This window comes from Xiphias gladius, chromosome 9 (genome assembly GCF_016859285.1).
Source record: "Xiphias gladius isolate SHS-SW01 ecotype Sanya breed wild chromosome 9, ASM1685928v1, whole genome shotgun sequence".
Lineage (NCBI taxonomy): Eukaryota > Metazoa > Chordata > Actinopteri > Istiophoriformes > Xiphiidae > Xiphias > Xiphias gladius.
The window spans coordinates 12,912,844-12,929,657 of record NC_053408.1 but is presented as its reverse complement, the minus strand read 5'-3'; the positions used below and the strand labels follow the sequence as shown (position 1 = coordinate 12,929,657).

The 16,814-nt window shown below is 41.6% G+C and overlaps 1 protein-coding gene across 6 annotated transcripts; it reads left to right on the top strand.

Moving 5' to 3' along the window:
- Window positions 1-90: 90 nt before the first annotated feature.
- Window positions 91-16,802, top strand: LOC120794258 (transient receptor potential cation channel subfamily M member 4-like). Of its 6 annotated transcripts, none has more exons than XM_040135144.1 (29): window positions 91-465; window positions 1,868-1,929; window positions 2,051-2,228; window positions 2,670-2,850; window positions 4,027-4,196; window positions 4,566-4,743; window positions 5,468-5,532; window positions 5,662-5,895; window positions 7,145-7,247; window positions 7,333-7,454; window positions 7,681-7,965; window positions 8,085-8,186; window positions 8,697-8,825; window positions 9,076-9,205; window positions 9,609-9,754; window positions 10,040-10,152; window positions 10,355-10,471; window positions 10,685-10,734; window positions 10,881-11,119; window positions 11,483-11,598; window positions 12,074-12,206; window positions 12,311-12,485; window positions 12,694-12,859; window positions 12,960-13,141; window positions 13,445-13,577; window positions 13,680-13,752; window positions 14,259-14,352; window positions 14,501-14,568; window positions 16,718-16,802. In XM_040135144.1, the coding sequence occupies exons 1-28, from the start codon at window positions 400-402 to the stop codon at window positions 14,530-14,532; spliced, it is 3,774 nt and encodes a 1,257-aa protein (XP_039991078.1). In that variant the 5' UTR covers window positions 91-399; the 3' UTR covers window positions 14,533-14,568; window positions 16,718-16,802. The 6 variants fall into 6 exon arrangements, with proteins under 6 accessions (XP_039991078.1, XP_039991077.1, XP_039991079.1 ...); XM_040135147.1 differs by lacking the exons at window positions 91-465; window positions 16,718-16,802 and adding exons at window positions 582-675; window positions 1,743-1,786 and having other exon boundaries at window positions 14,501-14,992; XM_040135143.1 differs by lacking the exon at window positions 16,718-16,802 and having other exon boundaries at window positions 14,501-14,992.
- The last annotated feature ends 12 nt before the right edge of the window (window positions 16,803-16,814 follow it).

Sequence of the window (16,814 nt, the reverse complement as noted above, 5' to 3'; positions counted from 1 at the left end):
GGGGGGGGGGGGGGGGGTGTTGGCGACGACGACTCATGTTTTAATAGGATTATAATCAGCAATGGCCCCGCTCTCACACTGGGTAGTAAATGTCTGTGGTTTTGATTGGCCCCACCTATTTTCTAAGTTTGGAGGGGGGGCATCTAGAAGTTACCTGCCTCTTGTGAGACCACACCCTTACCTTTGTGTTGTTTACCCCGCGCCCGGTTTCCTCTCTCTGGCTGCTGAGAGACACTTGGAAATGGCATGTATATAGATTCGGGCATATTCACCTTCGGCAGTCCAGTACATTAGCCTGTACACTGGAGAATGGCCCAAAATAAATCCTGAAGTACCCCCCCCACCATCACCCCTATCTCCCACTTAGTCGAACAACAAAGGAAAACAAAAAACAAAAACATGAGAGACACACAAGGAGAAGGAGGAGGCGGCGGAGACAAAATCAGTAAATCTGAGAAGGACCAGGTTGGTAGGATTTCTTTAAAATCATTCGGTGGCTGTCGTGATGCCATGCGGCTTTTGGCGAAAGACTACTGTTGCGAAGAGTGTAAGAAGATGAATCAATTTTCAAACTGGAGGGCGTAGTGAAGACAGTGGCTGGAAGTTACTCCCTGTGGCCCTGAGTCACGGTGACGGCGGAAAAAACAGCACGCTTCGGACAGAGCGTCTCAAATGGTCGCGCAGTGATATAATACTCACAAGCTAGGTTATTCTGGTCTCGGCCAACCAGTGTCACTTTAACAGCGTGTGTGTGTGTGTCTGTGTAAACATACTGGCAGTTTGTAGCACAGGCCAGCTAGTTTCTGCTCGCGTTTGTTGACCCGGTATCTAATTATGTTACTCGACAAAAACCGCGGAAGCTAAGCTAACGTTGGCGCCGTTGCGGAGAAAACACATTGGAAGAGTTTCACAACTTTACAACACGAACAGTTAGCCGGTCAACGTTTACTTTAACGTAAAACAAACGAGAACCCGTCCACTATAAACTATCGTATGCACTTCTCAGCTTTTCACCAGCTAGCTAAGGTTACGTTCACCACTCCATGACACATAGAAGTTTGCACTTTAAGTTAAAGCTGTAACGAATCACCGTTAATATCGCGAGACCAGCATCCAAAGGATAAAAACAAAATAAGACGTAAAGGCTGCATAACAGGCACAGGTAATGGCATTGGAAAGTGGCTGCGTTCCGTTTAGTCGCTTCGGTCCTGGGGCTCTGGTGTTGTGCCAGCTGGCTCACAGACAGGACCGCTGGCACAGCTAAATGGAGCGGAGCCGTCCCGTTCGCGGCTACACGTGTGGTTTTCCTGATTCCTACCTGTCAAAATATCCTCTGAGAAAGACGTGTTCACATGAGGACAAAGCTATTGATTCAGCGGGGGATTGGGAGTTAATTCGTTTGAAATGAAAAGAAACTCTTTGAAGATGAGTAAACTCTAAAGTTTAATTTAAAAGTCAGGCCGTTAAAAAGAGTCCAGCGGGGCCCCCTTTGTTTTGCCCAGTAGTTTTGCAGTTTTCATGCAGAATTTACTGAACGAGCTAAAGATACTTACGTGCCCACCACACATATGCACACACACACACACACACACACACACACACACACACACACACACACACACACACACTCCCTCTACAGCACCATGTCAGAAGTCACAGTCGGGTGTTTAGGCACAACATATCTCACCAGCCTGTCGTCAGGTATTTCACGGAGTCAAAGTCAACATTTTTCATTTAAACAGAGTTTCCTTCAGCCTCCAGCCACATGACTTCCAGGCATACGAGGGTAGGGTAAGAATTAAACGTACTAAAATTGAAAAAGGCTGTACATAGATTCAGTGTATTAACCTGCTGAAAATGTTTTCAGAGTTGGATCCCAAAAATCATCAAGAAAAGAGTGTGCACCACCTTTGTAGAGGATTCTTTCAGGTACTGTGAACTCTATGGAGCACATTTATTTGTGATTATAATATCTCTCTAATGACTGTGATGATGCCTCATAAGATGATCATGTTTTCACATGGATGCATTATCCTCTCACCTCTCTCAGTAATGGCGCGCTTTGCCAGTGTGGGGGTGCGAGAGACACCCATGCCTCTGTGGCTCTCGGCGACTATTTCAGCACGGCGATGGTCAACCACTGGGACAGCGCCCAGCACTCCTCTGAGTACCCAACCGATGCCTTTGGAGAGCTGCAGTTTGCAGGAGCCAGCAAGAGGCATAGCTACGTGGGTGCTTTTCTGTCAACCTGATAAATGTTTTCTGAATGGTTCATTAAATGCTTTATTCCTATTGTCTTGGAGTTTATGATCGAATCTGCAGTGCTATGCTAGTGTTTTAAAGACAAATGCATCTAAAGGTGATCCAAATAATGATTCAAATGCTGTGATAGTCAGCACGTCTGCTTTTCCTGACCTTTAACCTGCTGCTGCACTTGAGTAGACACAATACACAGAGTGAGATCACATATTTTTACTGTCCATCTTAAGTTTATCATAACCAATTGGAGACACTTGTAGTATGACTTGATGTATTATCGTACTAAAATGATCACGATTCCTTATTTTTGAAGTCTTAGATTGTCTTTTGGCTCACTTTCCTACTTTCTAAACATGTTTGTTATTGTACAATCGATCAAATCTAAATTTTGTTTCCCTTGGGTGTCTCAGTTCCTGCGTCTGTCATGGGACACGCCCCCGTCTATGGTCTACACCCTGGTGACAGCCCATTGGGGCCTGCCTGCTCCCAATCTGGTTGTTTCTGTAGTGGGTGGAGAAGGAAGGACAAAGGTGAAGACCTGGGTGCGGGAGGTCCTCAGGCAGGGACTGGTGAAAGCCTCACAAAGCACAGGTAAACACATCATGAAAGCAAACTGTGACATTGAAGTAACTAAATCACCACTTTAAACACTGCTACAAAGGTGGATATTAGGTTGCAAGCCAGTTAAGAGTACTGACAAACCCATAAACACCGTTTACAGTATCTTGATAATATCAGTTAGCTGCAACTTGTGAAGCAGTTTGTCCATGTTCACCATATGTTGTCATGATTTTAAAAGCTGTTCCCTTTCAACATATGAAGTAACTGTTTGACTGATGTAGCTACCTTTTAATTTGGGCACAGATGTTAATATGACACTCCTACTGTATTAGCAGTATTTGTTAGTATGATTATATTTAGAACAGATTAAGTTACTTTAGGACCTTTCCTTGAAGTGATTATATTATTTTGTCTACCTCTTGTACATTTTGAAATGAAAAGTGCCAGCTAACCCTGATACTTGTGCAATTTAGATTACAGCCTAAAGTGTGACATATTTCTCAGTTTTGAATCATTTCATAATCATTTCTCAGGAACTGACCGATGATGTCAAATAATGAATCTACACTTTCTTGGAACACTTACTCAAGGTGACTTTAGCATAAACAAGCCAGCGTTACCAAGGTACCATTTAACTTCATAACTCTCTGGGGTCCGATCCTAATTTGGAACTACAATGGCTATTTCTTCCTGACTACTGTGCCAAGTGCAGGTGGCACAAGGTGATACTGATCTCCCGTCATCTGAGGTCACTTTAACTAGCTTTTCTCTCGGAGGCTCCAGATCAAAGCAAATACAAAAACACGCTGGCAAAAACATTCAGGCGTACACATGAAACCACATAAGGTGTAAACATGGACACAGGGCGCTACATGTCCTAAGTACAAACATGTTTTTTTGGATAAGGTAGAGGATACAATAGAGTAGTGAGGGAACATATTTGCTTTTGTACTGCAGAAATGCTAAAGCTGTTGTCACACATACAAAAAATACAATAGTGTGAGTTCGAAGACTTGGTGAAATATGAACAAAAGTTGTTATGGAATGAAATCGTAGACATTGTTCAGGCGTAGTCAAATTTCAGCTGTTAATAGGGCAAAAAATGTCATTACATTCCTCCCTTTCTCTCTCCTACAAAGTAAACCCACAACCGAGCAATTTTCTCGTTTCTTCTCTAATTCACTGTTTAATTTTTCCACTTGCCAGGAGCGTGGATCCTGACGGCAGGCTTGCGTGAAGGTGTAGGGAGATGTGTTGGAGAGGCAGTGAGGGATCACGCCACCGCAGCCTCGTCGGTCTCCCTCAGCAAGGTGGTGGCGCTGGGGATCGCTCCGTGGGGGCTGGTGCACAACCGACAGCAGCTGGTCAACCCTCAGGTTTTGACAAATTTCTTCACCCTCTAAAGAATATCTTCTTCACTTGTCACACACAACACTGTTTGCTTTAAAATTTTAGCATTTTTATATGTCTTTTTCACCTCTCAATTACAGTAATACTTTGTGATTTACATTATTTATATTGGTATATATGGGTTATTTGTACTTTAATCATTTTTTACTTTATCTTTAAGTTTATAAAGTAAGGTACAACCTGGTGGCCTTATTGAATTGCTGTGCTCTTGCACTGGGTTCATGTCCTATTAAAACACACAAGGAGTATCCACCAAATGCATGTTTCCAAATGCACTGGAGCCTTTAACTTAAGTAGAAGGTAATAATCTACTTGGGATTCTTCCTCTTTTGCAGGGCAGCTTTCCTGCTAAGTACTACGTCCAGAATACATCCCGGGACTCCTGCTGCCTTGACAACAACTACCAGGCCTTTCTGCTGGTAGATGATGGGAGTGTGGGACGCAGAGGAGGGGATACGGGGTTCAGGGCCAAACTGGAGGACTACATCTCCCACCAGCGCACAGGCATCTGGGGTGAGAAATGATTTGAATTATAAAATATCATTTACTGGATCACATATAGAATCATAATAAGAAAACTGATTGCCCGTTGTGGCAGAGCTAAAAAGTATGGCACTTGTGACTAAATAAATCAGGCTTTAAAATTGTTGCTTCAGTTGTATTGTTGTTCATTCACTGGAATAGTTGGTAGAACAGGATATTGGAAACCAGTATGCCTGAATGAAGAATGAGAACGTGTAATCTGGAATGATTTTGTATTCAACCATTCAAGTTAAGCCAACCGAAAAACTGATTGTGCCTACGTTAAATAGCCGATCTTCAGCCTCTTTCTGTTGCTAAATGAGAGATGCGCTTTCCCAACCATGAGCATGCTCATTCACATTCAACCCTGATTTCAAGGTATTTGGCCCTCTTGTGGTGATCCTTCATTAAGGCATGTGAGGATAAGATTATCCTTTGGTATCCACGGGATGAAGGCCGTTGCATGCCACTGCAGGAATTTGAGACACGGCTCTTCAACATGTAGAATCAAGCAGAGATTTGTCAAGAAGCGAACAGGCTGCTCCTTCTGTGTCTGTGCGATCTCTCAGCTCTTGTGTTAGAAGAAAAACATGCAGTTTGATTATACTAAGTTCGCAAATGTGATCCTAGTGTCTGCATTGAAGTGAAGTCAGTATGAGCAAACAATTTACAGATGCACTGAGTGAATATATCAAAAATGTTTGTACTTTTGTAGGCAGCGGCAGCATTGACATCCCTGTCCTTTGTATGTTGATATCTGGGGAGGCAAGCATGCTGGAGGTACAGTCAGTGCTCTTTATGATCAAAGAAGTTATTAAGCTACTTTTAATAAAATGTACTTTTTTTTAAAAATTATGTCCTTGTATTCCTTGAAGAAATGTCCCTCTCTCTTTTCCTAATATCTACCAGAGAGTGGATCTTTCTCTGAAAAACTCCATGCCCTGGCTGGTGCTGGCTGGCTCGGGAGGCATAGCTGACTTCCTGAGTGACGTCTTGGAGAACCTGTCGTCAACCCAGGTGGTACAGTCTTCCAGCGAGGTCGATGGCGAGGCGGGTCCCAGTGTAGATCTGAAAGACAGAGTGGCAGAACGGGTTAAAAAGTACTTCTCTTCTGAAGCGGAGACGGATAAACTAGTTGAACGAGTAAGAGCTGTGGACAGAGCCGTGCATCATTATCATCATGTAGTTACTGACATGCGGAACAAGAAGAGGAAGGCCCGAGGGATTTCTTTATCCTTGTGTATTCAGCAGCTGGTGTGTTTTGTTGTGGACAACTACTGGCTCGGTTTACACAAAATTTTTACAGTGATATTCATGGTCTCGGAGGTTTGCAAATGTTCTTGCTGATCCCTTCATCTGTTTTTTTTTTTTAAATTAAATGCCACAAGGTAAAGATTCCATTAGCTGAAGCCAGCTACATTATCAGCATTTTGCCCTGTAGACTTACGGCTCTTTCTAAAACTTCAGGTTTCAGTCCATCCCAGACGCCTGAAACTGCTGGCTGTTATTCATTTGTTCTTACCCTCCCACATTTAACTCACTCACAAGCTGTTGTTTGGAAGTCACTTTCAGTTTTGATGTGGCATTATAGGGTTATTTTTGTATTGCAAAAGTCTGGAAATGAAGTGGCTGTATAGTGTATATAGCCAACAACATTCAGTCGCACTTTGTGCGATGACACGTGTAGTCAAAACCCCTCTAGTGCACTAGAACTCTGACTTCTGGAAATTTCCAGAATGCAATGCATGTAAAAAGCAGCGAGGGCCTTTGCTCAGTATCCTCATTGAGCTCTCTGTTTTAAATGGCAGTTGATAATCAGCAGGCATTGACGGGATTATTGACTCTTTTTAATTCTTGCATCAGCTTAACTAAATCTAGAATATATATTATTAACTTTATTAGTTGAAGCTGTGTTTTCAATCCTGTGATGTCTCTGTTATGAAAAGAGGGGTCCATTCAGGAGCAAATGTCACTGTTTTTACTGCCACTGAGCCCATCAGCTCTACAAAGATGTGTTGTTTATCTAACACCATTTTCACATGCTGCCTCAGAGACGTGTTTATTGACTCATCAGTGTCCTAATCTTTATTGAAAAAGTAATGTAATCATTGCATAAAATCCAATTGTCTTGTCTTTGGCTATGTGTTGAACTAGGAAATGATTAGTGTCACACTCTTATGTTAATCTTATTCCTTTCTAATTAGTATCATTGGTCCTTAGGTTCAAATGTCCTAATGAAATCTTTAAATGTCTGATGTCTTACTCATTCAGCATGGGAAGTCCACGCACTTTGTGGTGTCATGGGTTTGCTAACAACCCGTCATCACAAGTATTGTGCTCATTTATTCAAAATTTAATTTTTTTTTTTCTGGCTCTTATTCTGGGTCTCCAGGCTCTTAGTATCTACCAGAACAGAGATTTGATCACGATCTACCATGGAGAGCAGGAGGGCCCAAATGAATTTGATACAGTCCTGCTCAAAGCTTTAGTGGGAGGTACACACAACTAATTCATATTAAGAAGATTTCGAATGTGTTACATGGCAACGTGTCTTTATTTTGATGTTTGTGCGCTTTTCAGCTAGTAAGCACCGTGTGTCAGCCGATGCCAGCCCTTACAATGAAGAGCTGAAGCTAGCGGTCACATGGAACAGGGTCGACATTGCCAAGAGCGAACTCTTCAATGGAGACATCCACTGGAGGGTGAGAGGAAAAAAGATAACACATCAGATCCAGACGTTACATTCAGAGAAATACCACCACTCTAAAGCAGAGGCATTAGTAGTGTAGTGTATTGTATCAAATTAAGTACTGCTAGGCATCGTTGATATAAAATAAGTGAAAATATCTTCTTGAAGTATGAACCTTGAAGTATTGACCTTGTACTGAAACCTGCTTATTAAACAATCACCTTCATCCAATCTAATAGTATGAAGACTTGGAAGACTCAATGACAGACGCCCTGATCAATGATAAGCCTCAGTTTGTGCGTCTATTCACCGAGAATGGCCTCAACATCCTGGACTACCTGACTTATGGCAGGTTGGAAAGCCTCTACCGCTCGGTGGCTGATGGGACACTCCTTTACCAGCTGCTACAGCGCCACCTCATGGAGCGGCTTGGAACTACACTGTCTAACCAGAACGACTCTCCTTCCAAAGTGGCAGCAGAGAAGATACAGAGCGGGCCAGTGAAGGAGATTAGCCTTTTTGAGGTGCTTTTGTTTTTTTTAAATGCTTGTATTTTTGCTGAAATCAAATGTAGAAATGATGTAAGAAAAAGTTGTATTCACTCTCACAGTTGTGTTTGCTGCTCTACACCCTTTTTCCTCAGGTGTCAAGGGTCCTGGAACTGTTAATGGGTGATGTTTGCCAGCCATTCTACTATGACGCTTTGGACTTAGAAGAGATTACATCCAAGAGGAGGGCTCTTAGGGTAACCAGAACCTATGCATATGTAGACATACAGTCAATGGCCACTTTATTAGTTACACCTAAAAAATCTAATCGAATCCGATACAGCAACTCAGCCATAAAATCTACCTTTAAAAAGCTAATAATGCTCAGTTTTTGTTTCACACTGTCAGAGACGAGTTATTCTAATATTCTGTCCCCCTGGTGTATATAAATGGAAACGCTCTTCAATATAATGCCGTCCAGTTCAACACCACCACTAGCTATCACCTTTGTAATGATGAACTTACAGTTGAATTAGCAACTTTTCTGACAGTGTCAACAAAAACTAAACATTATTATTTGTAAACATAGATTTTTTGGCTGAGCTGTGCACCTAATAATAAAGTGGCCACTAAGTTGATATCAGAGCTAATAAACTATTGTTGTACGGTTTTGGAAGAGAAGAGTGAATGACATGCCAACCGTCACTGTTGCTTTCTCACCTTCAACCGGAATACCCCCTTGGTTAATTATTCTTCCTTCATCCCAGCGTGCCAGTAAGCTGCTGCGCGGAGACTGCTTGTATCGGGAGAGACGCTGCCTTTTCCCCTGGGCCTCGCTCTTCATCTGGGCCGTCCTGCAGAACCGCAGCAAGATGGCCACTTTCTTCTGGGAGATGGTAAAACTTCTGCAACTCGCAGAAAGCGCACATTTGCCCTGATGATGTTCATTTTGTATGAAAAGAGCTCATAACTGACAACCCTCTGCTGACTGGGTGGTGCTAAGACGCTCTTAGCAACCAACTAACTGACAGATTGAAAATTATTTATGACCGTCCTCTCCATCTGCCTTAATTACAAAATACCATAGATCATATCTGTGCCTTTTTAAAAGGGAGTTTCTCTGATATCCCTCACTGTTTCTCCCAGGCAGGGGAGTCAGTGCTGAGTGCTCTGAGCGCCTGTAAGATCCTGAGAGAACTGTCCAAGCTGGAGATTGAGACTGAGACCAAACTCTCCCTGAAAGAGCTGGCCCAGAATTTCGAGAACCTGGCACATGGTAGGACCGTGAATGTGTCATTCACTAATGTTCCTTTAAACAAGAACAAATGAAGAAAAATATGCACATTAAATTTCACATCCTCATAGTTCTACTCAGTGTTACTTGGCCACTCCATATCAGTAAATAATGCAACATGAGTGATTTAGCTCTTTGCTTTTTATTAAAGTCTTTATTTTGCTAATGGTAATGCGTAGATATTTTAGAGGTTTAAATTTTGCATCAAGGGAAGTGATGCGTGTATGACCAATGTATGATTACTAATTGATTTTCAGAATAAGCTTCACTTTCATGCTAGTGTCTTTTTTTTCTTCTTTTTTTTTTTTTAAGTCACTTTCAGTTATGGTTTCTAAATGGTAACCATCTAACCAAACTCTGTCTGCACGTTTTTCCCACTTCTCAGACATCTTCAGCTCTTGCTATCGGAGCAATGAGAGTCGCTCGTTCACCCTGCTGATTAGGAAGTCTCCGGTTTGGAGTGGTACAACCTGCCTCCAGATGGGCATGAGCGCTGACGCACGACTTTTCTTCAGTAATGACGGAGTACAGGTGTGTCGCCGTTTTTCACACGTGTAACTGAAAGACAACCAAGTCACTGCTTGATCGTGGCAGTTCAAGCAGTTCTATTCATGCTTAGTCTGTTTTAAATGTTCAGAACTGTACGTTGTTGATGTGTGTATGCCAAACTTAATTCAATTTGCATCTTTGTAGAGAATCAAATAAATCATACCCACTGCCCGCCCTCATATTAAAATCTGCCATAACTTCTGAAGAGAAGCTGAGTTACAGTGTTACCATAGTTTCAGATAACATAAGTGGTCTCTCTTCCTCCAGTCTCTGTTGTCCCAGATCTGGTGGGGTGACATGAAGAGGAACACGGAGGTGTGGAAGCTCATGCTCACCTTCTTCTGCCCCATCCTCTGCTACACCAACTTAATCTCCTTCAGGTAAAATCCACATATTCCACAATAATTGTTGTTTTTTTTGACAACCCGGTTATTATAACTTCTTTGTTATTCGCATCCAGAAGATTGAGATTCCAGAGCTGTCCTTAATTTGATTTCCAACACAAATTCACACTTTGTGTACGGGTAGTGGTATCTCTGTTTTATGTATGTTGAAAATTTTGTAACATACTCCAAATCACAGGAAACAAGAGGACCAGCAGCACGAGGAGGAGGGGAAGCCTAACGAGGACGGTCCGGGCCGAGACAACGACAGCCTCTATGGCACCACCGTCTTCTCTTTCTCTGACATCAAGCACATGTAATACTCCTATACACATTAATCAGTGGTATTCTATAAAGCATCAGTTTTGTCAAGTGGCAAGATTCTGCTTTTTACTACGTTTTTTTTCTTTTTTATCATGTTAATGCAAGTGAATGAGGTGCACAGGTTTTGCAGGTTTTAAACAGGACCCACTGCTTTGTACTTGCTGTAGTGTGCCGATTCATTAAAATTGTGTTGTTGTTGTACCAGTGAAGCTGACGCACAAGACGCAAACTCTCCCAGGACAGCAACCATCAAAGGTGAGTCCTCTTTAAACGCAGTACCTCTGGAAAAGTGTTGTCACTCGCACAACAGACGAGAGGAAAGACTGATTCTGGAAATAATTATTTTAGGCAGCTGTGACAGTGATCAACTACTAATCCATGTCCGATGACCTTCCTTACAGGCATACCCCTCACTCGCAGACCACCAAAGCGTCCATTTATAGTGTCAAGATGGCGCCAGTTCTGGTTTGCTCCCGTCACCGCATTTTTGGGCAACGTCCTGATGTACTTCCTCTTCCTCCTGCTTTTTGCCTATGTGTTGTTGGTGGACTTCAAGCCCCCTCCACCTTCTGGTCCGGCCATTACTGAGTATGTGCTGTACTTCTGGGTATTCACCATTGTGTGTGAGGAGATCCGGGAGGTGAGTGCAGAGAGATATCTTGATGTCATACTTGATGTTTAACGCATCTAATTGACTATTTTAGTAATTCCTAAAGTACAGACAGAAACCAAAGCAGAGTGCCTGATCTGTCAAACAGAACAATTAAATGAAGTAATACAAAAGCAATTATTATGTATTTGGACACACCAAAAACTATACATAAAAACATTTTGTAAACTGTTATGCTTAAAGGATTTCACCCTGTTTCTATCTAGGTATCATCAAAGGGCTTATGCAGTATGTGCTTTACATAAGATACAGTGCTGATGAAACAACTCTGCAATATCTAGCAAAGTTTTAAGTAAAACTGATCTATTAAGTTTTGGTGTTTTCTTCTCCAAGACTTTCTTTTTGGGGACGATGACTTGGCGTCAACGGGTCCGAGTGTACATTCAGGATGTATGGAACAAGTGTGACCTCACTGCCATCACGCTGTTCATCATAGGACTAATCTGCAGGTATGATTGCACACAGAACGTGTATATTATTATCATTATTGTTACTGGATTATGCCAAAAATGTGTGTTTCAAGGAGCTTGTTTTTCAGTGGGTTTGGCTTGTGGCTGCTTAAAACAAAGCTATGCTTTGTCACCTGAGGCACATGATAACATGGCGACAATATACAAAGTTCAGTCTACTGAAGTTCTATGTTCCTGGTTTTTTGAGTTGATTGCACAAATTATCGGAGCATGAAGAGGCTGAAAACTCTTCAGTATTTGGCACAAATCCGTCAAAACCACTTAATAATACATGAATATGTTTCAGAGATGCGTATCCATGTCCCTCAAATCATCTCATAAATTCCTGTCCTAAGTCCTGTAAATTCAAAGTGTGCACACACCCCTAACTTTTGGTAGTGCCGTTATTTTACAAGCTGGCCACTGGGTGCTGCTGTTACCACAGTTTATTTGTTTCATTCTGTTTGTATTTTAGGATGTTCCACTGGTCGTATGGATTTGGCCGAGATGTCCTCTGTGTGGACTACATGGTCTTCACCCTCCGCCTCATTCACATCTTTGCCATTCACAAACAGCTGGGACCGAAAATCATCATTGTTGGCAAGATGGTGAGAAATATCTAAAGATGCCCATAAACTGACATTTTACCAACATTATAAAGTATGATATTGGCATGGTAACAACAGCAAGGCAATTGATTTCTCCTGTACAGATGAAGGATGTTTTCTTTTTCCTCTTCTTCCTGGGGGTGTGGCTCATGGCATACGGAGTAGCCAACCAGGCTTTGCTTTATTCCTACGACCCTCGCCTAGATCGAATCTTCCGCCGGGTTTTCTACAGGCCTTATTTGCACATCTTTGGACAGATCCCTGTAGAGGAGATAGATGGTATAAGTGTTTGTGTGTGCATGGTGCAAAGAGAGGAAAAAAATGTTGTTATGGTTTCAAACCAGTGTACGGATACTGTATTTTTCTGCAGCTTGCATTAGAGGTTTCTTCACAACCACTGCATCTCCACAGCAATTAGAATTCACTAAAATGATCTGAAAATACATGAAATATTTTAATCTTCTCTACATTTTTCTGTCTATCCCAGTGGGGAAGGAATGGGACATGGCCTGCACAGACAACGTGACGTTGATTCAGGACGGTGCAGAGCCGTGCAGAACTCTGTATAGTAACTGGCTGGTGGTAATACTGCTGGTCGTCTACCTGCTGGTCACCAACATCCTACTCATCAACCTGCTCATCGCCATGTTTAGGTAAGGTCCAAGGAGAGTGGTGTCTGTCAATCAGTGTCTGTCCTTACATTGACATGCCATTCTCTACACAACACTCTTTACTCCGTTTGTGTCCACGCAGCTACACCTTCTCTGAAGTGCAGGCAAACAGCGACATCTACTGGAAGTTCCAGCGCTACAACCTGATAGTTCAGTACCACTCCCGTCCTTCCCTGGCACCTCCTTTCATCATCCTCTCTCACCTCAATCTCTTTATCAAGAGGACCATCCGCAAGGTGCCCTCGATCAAGATCCACCATTTTGGCAAGTATTTGAACAGGAGTCATAAGTGTGATTAATTAAGGCAATACAGTTATTGCCTAACACAGACTAAATGCGGATTGAAACCAAAACTGTTTGCATACTTTAAATGCCTCAATTGTCTATTAGTTGGCCTTTAACAATGTGATATTTTGATTTGAAGCTGCCTTTTTCCTGTAATGTCAGCATCTACTGTAACAGCCCTTATTTACTTCCACATTGCCTTCAGCTCAGCCGTGGCTTGGTTCAGGAATCATTGGGACTGAGTTGAATGATACTGATGAAAACATTTGCCTTTTCCATCAGTATTGCAGTTAAGAGGGAAAGCAGCTAACAGGCTAATGACATGGGAAACCATTCAGAAGGAGGACTTCCTGACGGCTCAGACAAAGATCCAGAAAAACAGTGACTCCGAGAGGCTCAAGCGGATGTCTGTCAAGTAAGCACACCTTCCTACATGTTAGCAGCAAAATTCTTATTTTTTGGCTCCACAATACTGAGTTGAACCCCCCCCCCCCCTTTTTTTTTTTTCCTTTAATAGAGTGGATGGTGTCCTTAAACATTTGACTGAAACCAGAGACTTTGACCACAGGCTGAGGGCTCTGGAGAATGAGGTAATAAATAAAGAAATGTGTGTCTTCTCTATACATGTGTGGTTATAAAAGATCATGTTTGCTCAATAAACCTACTCTGTATAATGGTCAAATACAGAAAATGTTGCCCATCTATCTATCTACATCATGACAACTAGAACATCGTGTTGTGATAATGTCTTAAGGTATGGAAAATCATACATATTTCTTAAAGGAATAGTTTGAGATTTTTCACTTTCTCGCAAAGAGTTAGATGAAGATGGATACCACTCTCGTTTCTGTGCGGTAAATATGAGTCTACATCGTCTACACATGAGGACAGCCTGCAAAACAGGATAGAACATGTTAATTTGTGACCTTTTGAGTAGCAAGGCTGGCTGTTTTTCCCTCTGGTTCCAGCCTTCATGCTAAGCTAAACTAACCTGCTACTTGTGGTGGCCTCATATTTAATGGGCAGATTAGAGACGTGGTGATTACCGTTTTCTAATATACAGTAATTTTTGATAATTTTTTTTCCTTCTTTTCAGATGGAGTATTGCTCAAACGCTCTCAGCTGGATTGTGGATACTTTGGCACAAGGCAGCACGTTCAAACCTCCGCGGCCTCCACCTACATTAAAAGGTAGGTACTTCCAAAGAGAAACATATATGTATCCTCACCCAACTGAAAAACAGTCTGCATGTTGGAATGTCACAAGTCTGATTGCTTCACGCCATTCATACTGAACTTGTCCCCTCACTTACCTTATTGTACGTCTTCTTCTCAACAGATGTGTTCCCTTCTTCTTCCAGTTCCACCTGATTTAGCCCCGGTGCTGCTTTCACTTGCTAGGGTTCAGTAAGTTACAAGAATGAAGTGCTTTTGCTTTAGCTGCTCTCATGCCACAGACCATACAGTCTTGCTGTTTTCCATCAGTGTCTATCACTGGACTCATTTACTGAAGATTTTCAGTGATTCTTGACTTGACACTTCTCGTTACAGTACTGAGTAATTGCAATATATGCTATTTGTGCAGTTTATTTTATTCTAATGCCAAAGACAAGTGCATGTATTTATGATGTGGGATGATATATTTTATGTATTATGTCTTTATTGCTGTTGTTTTAAGCTGACAGCTGGAATTTTTTTTTAAAGTTTTTATTGTAATATTGAAACTATATTATTTACTGGAGTTACATTAGTTTCAGATTGTAATGCTTTTGTGTTCAATTACTTTCTCGCTAAACAGTTGCTTTTAACAATCTTAAATGTTAAATCATGTGTTTGTGTTACTAGAGTATTTTCTTTTCAATAAATTGTATTTACAGTATAATGAATGAATTCTTACTGTTCCTGTTACAGGAATAACGCTAGTTTGTTTATTTGGGGAAATACACATGTTCACCCCTTGCCCAGAGTTAGGTGAAAGCATCAATACCACTTTTATGAACCAACAGAGAGTTAGCTTAGCTTAGCACGGGGACTAAAAACAGGGCAACAGCTAGCATAGCATGAGATATAACATATTAAATAGTGAGCTTTAGGATAGGCTAGCTGTTTTCCCCTGTTTCCAGTCTTAGAGCTAAGCTAAGCTAACTGACTGTTGGCTCCAGCTAAACATTTACCATAGATTTCTCATCTAAGTCTAGGCAAGAGAGCAAATAAGTGTTTATCTTAAAATCGAAGTCGAACTATCCCTTTAATGATAAATAATGAGGATTCTCTTTTAACATTGCAGACGTGGAAAGAAATGATAAATAAAGCTATGGTGTCAAGAGTAACAACCCCTGGATTAAAAAAAAGATGCCAGAGGGTAATAAAGCATGGTGTAATGACTTTATGGGGATGAAATGTGTGTGAACAAGGCCAAAGTAAGGTAAGAGTTACACAAAGAAACCAAACCCTGAACAAAACATGGGAGCAAATGATGTAAATTTAAGAAAATCTGCAAGGAAGAGTGGGACTAAAACATGGAAGCGTGGTAGTTAGATATACTTTAAAGAGGGGGAGATAAGGATAGTGTGAAAGGTGCTTAGTTTCAGTCTGCCAGAGCTCTATTGAAGGTCACATAGTGGAGAAGGGCTATTGAAGGAGCCTTTACTGTAAATAGCCAGCTGGGCCACCTGTCAGTCGTGCCAGCAGCTCTCACTGAGAGCGGTGGTGTCATCACTTTCGGCCTTCTTGCCCTCTTGTTGCATGACGGTTTCATGTGCAAGTATGTACCCATGCAAGTGAGCATGTGCGTATCACCCCCCCATGTCTCTGTGTCTCTGTCATTGTAATGTACATGCTCCTCATTTCACACAACGCATGCAATGCTGCTGAATCTAAATCTCCTTTCTGCCTGTCTTAATCAAAACTCTGGAGGGAAAATGTTCAAATTTAAACAATTTCTTTGGAATGTCAGCTGCCCATGTCTGCACATGTGCGGACTACCATCGTCTCTGTTTCCATCCGTTCCATGCATCATTCTGACATGTTCCCTGCTTTGGGACTGGCAAGGAAATATTACCTTTGCTTCATTGAGCATGTGTCTGAGAGGTGTTGCTTCAAGGGTGTGGCCGTTTTATAAACTGTAATTTAAGGGAGCATTGCATTGCTTCATATTGCAATTTTTTTATTTCATACTTTACTTAAAAAAACTTTATACTCAAGTTTTTGTTGGCTCATTTCCACGCTGGGGGACCTACCGACATGGGAAAATTTCATGTGTCACTCTTACATGAAATTAGAGGAAAATACATAAATTAATAAAAAAAAATAATAATAACGATAAATAAAAGACATGAACATTCATACACATACAAGTTCGGACATATTCAGTATGAGTATGTATGAACCTATGAATGTATACAAAGAGTGGCTCAAATTTAGCACAGGGACTACAATGAATGTATTAAAGGAAAACTTAATCTTCAGTTTGAATTATTTAATGTCAGCAATTAATCTTCCCTCTCCCTCTCATTTTCATATGTTCTTTGAACTCCCACCCCCCACCCTCCTGCAGTCCAAAAACCCCCCAACTGCCATATGTACACGCCCACCTCTCCAACACACTGTGTTAAGGGCATCGGGAGGATTTTTCCCAGACATGTGCCTCTGTC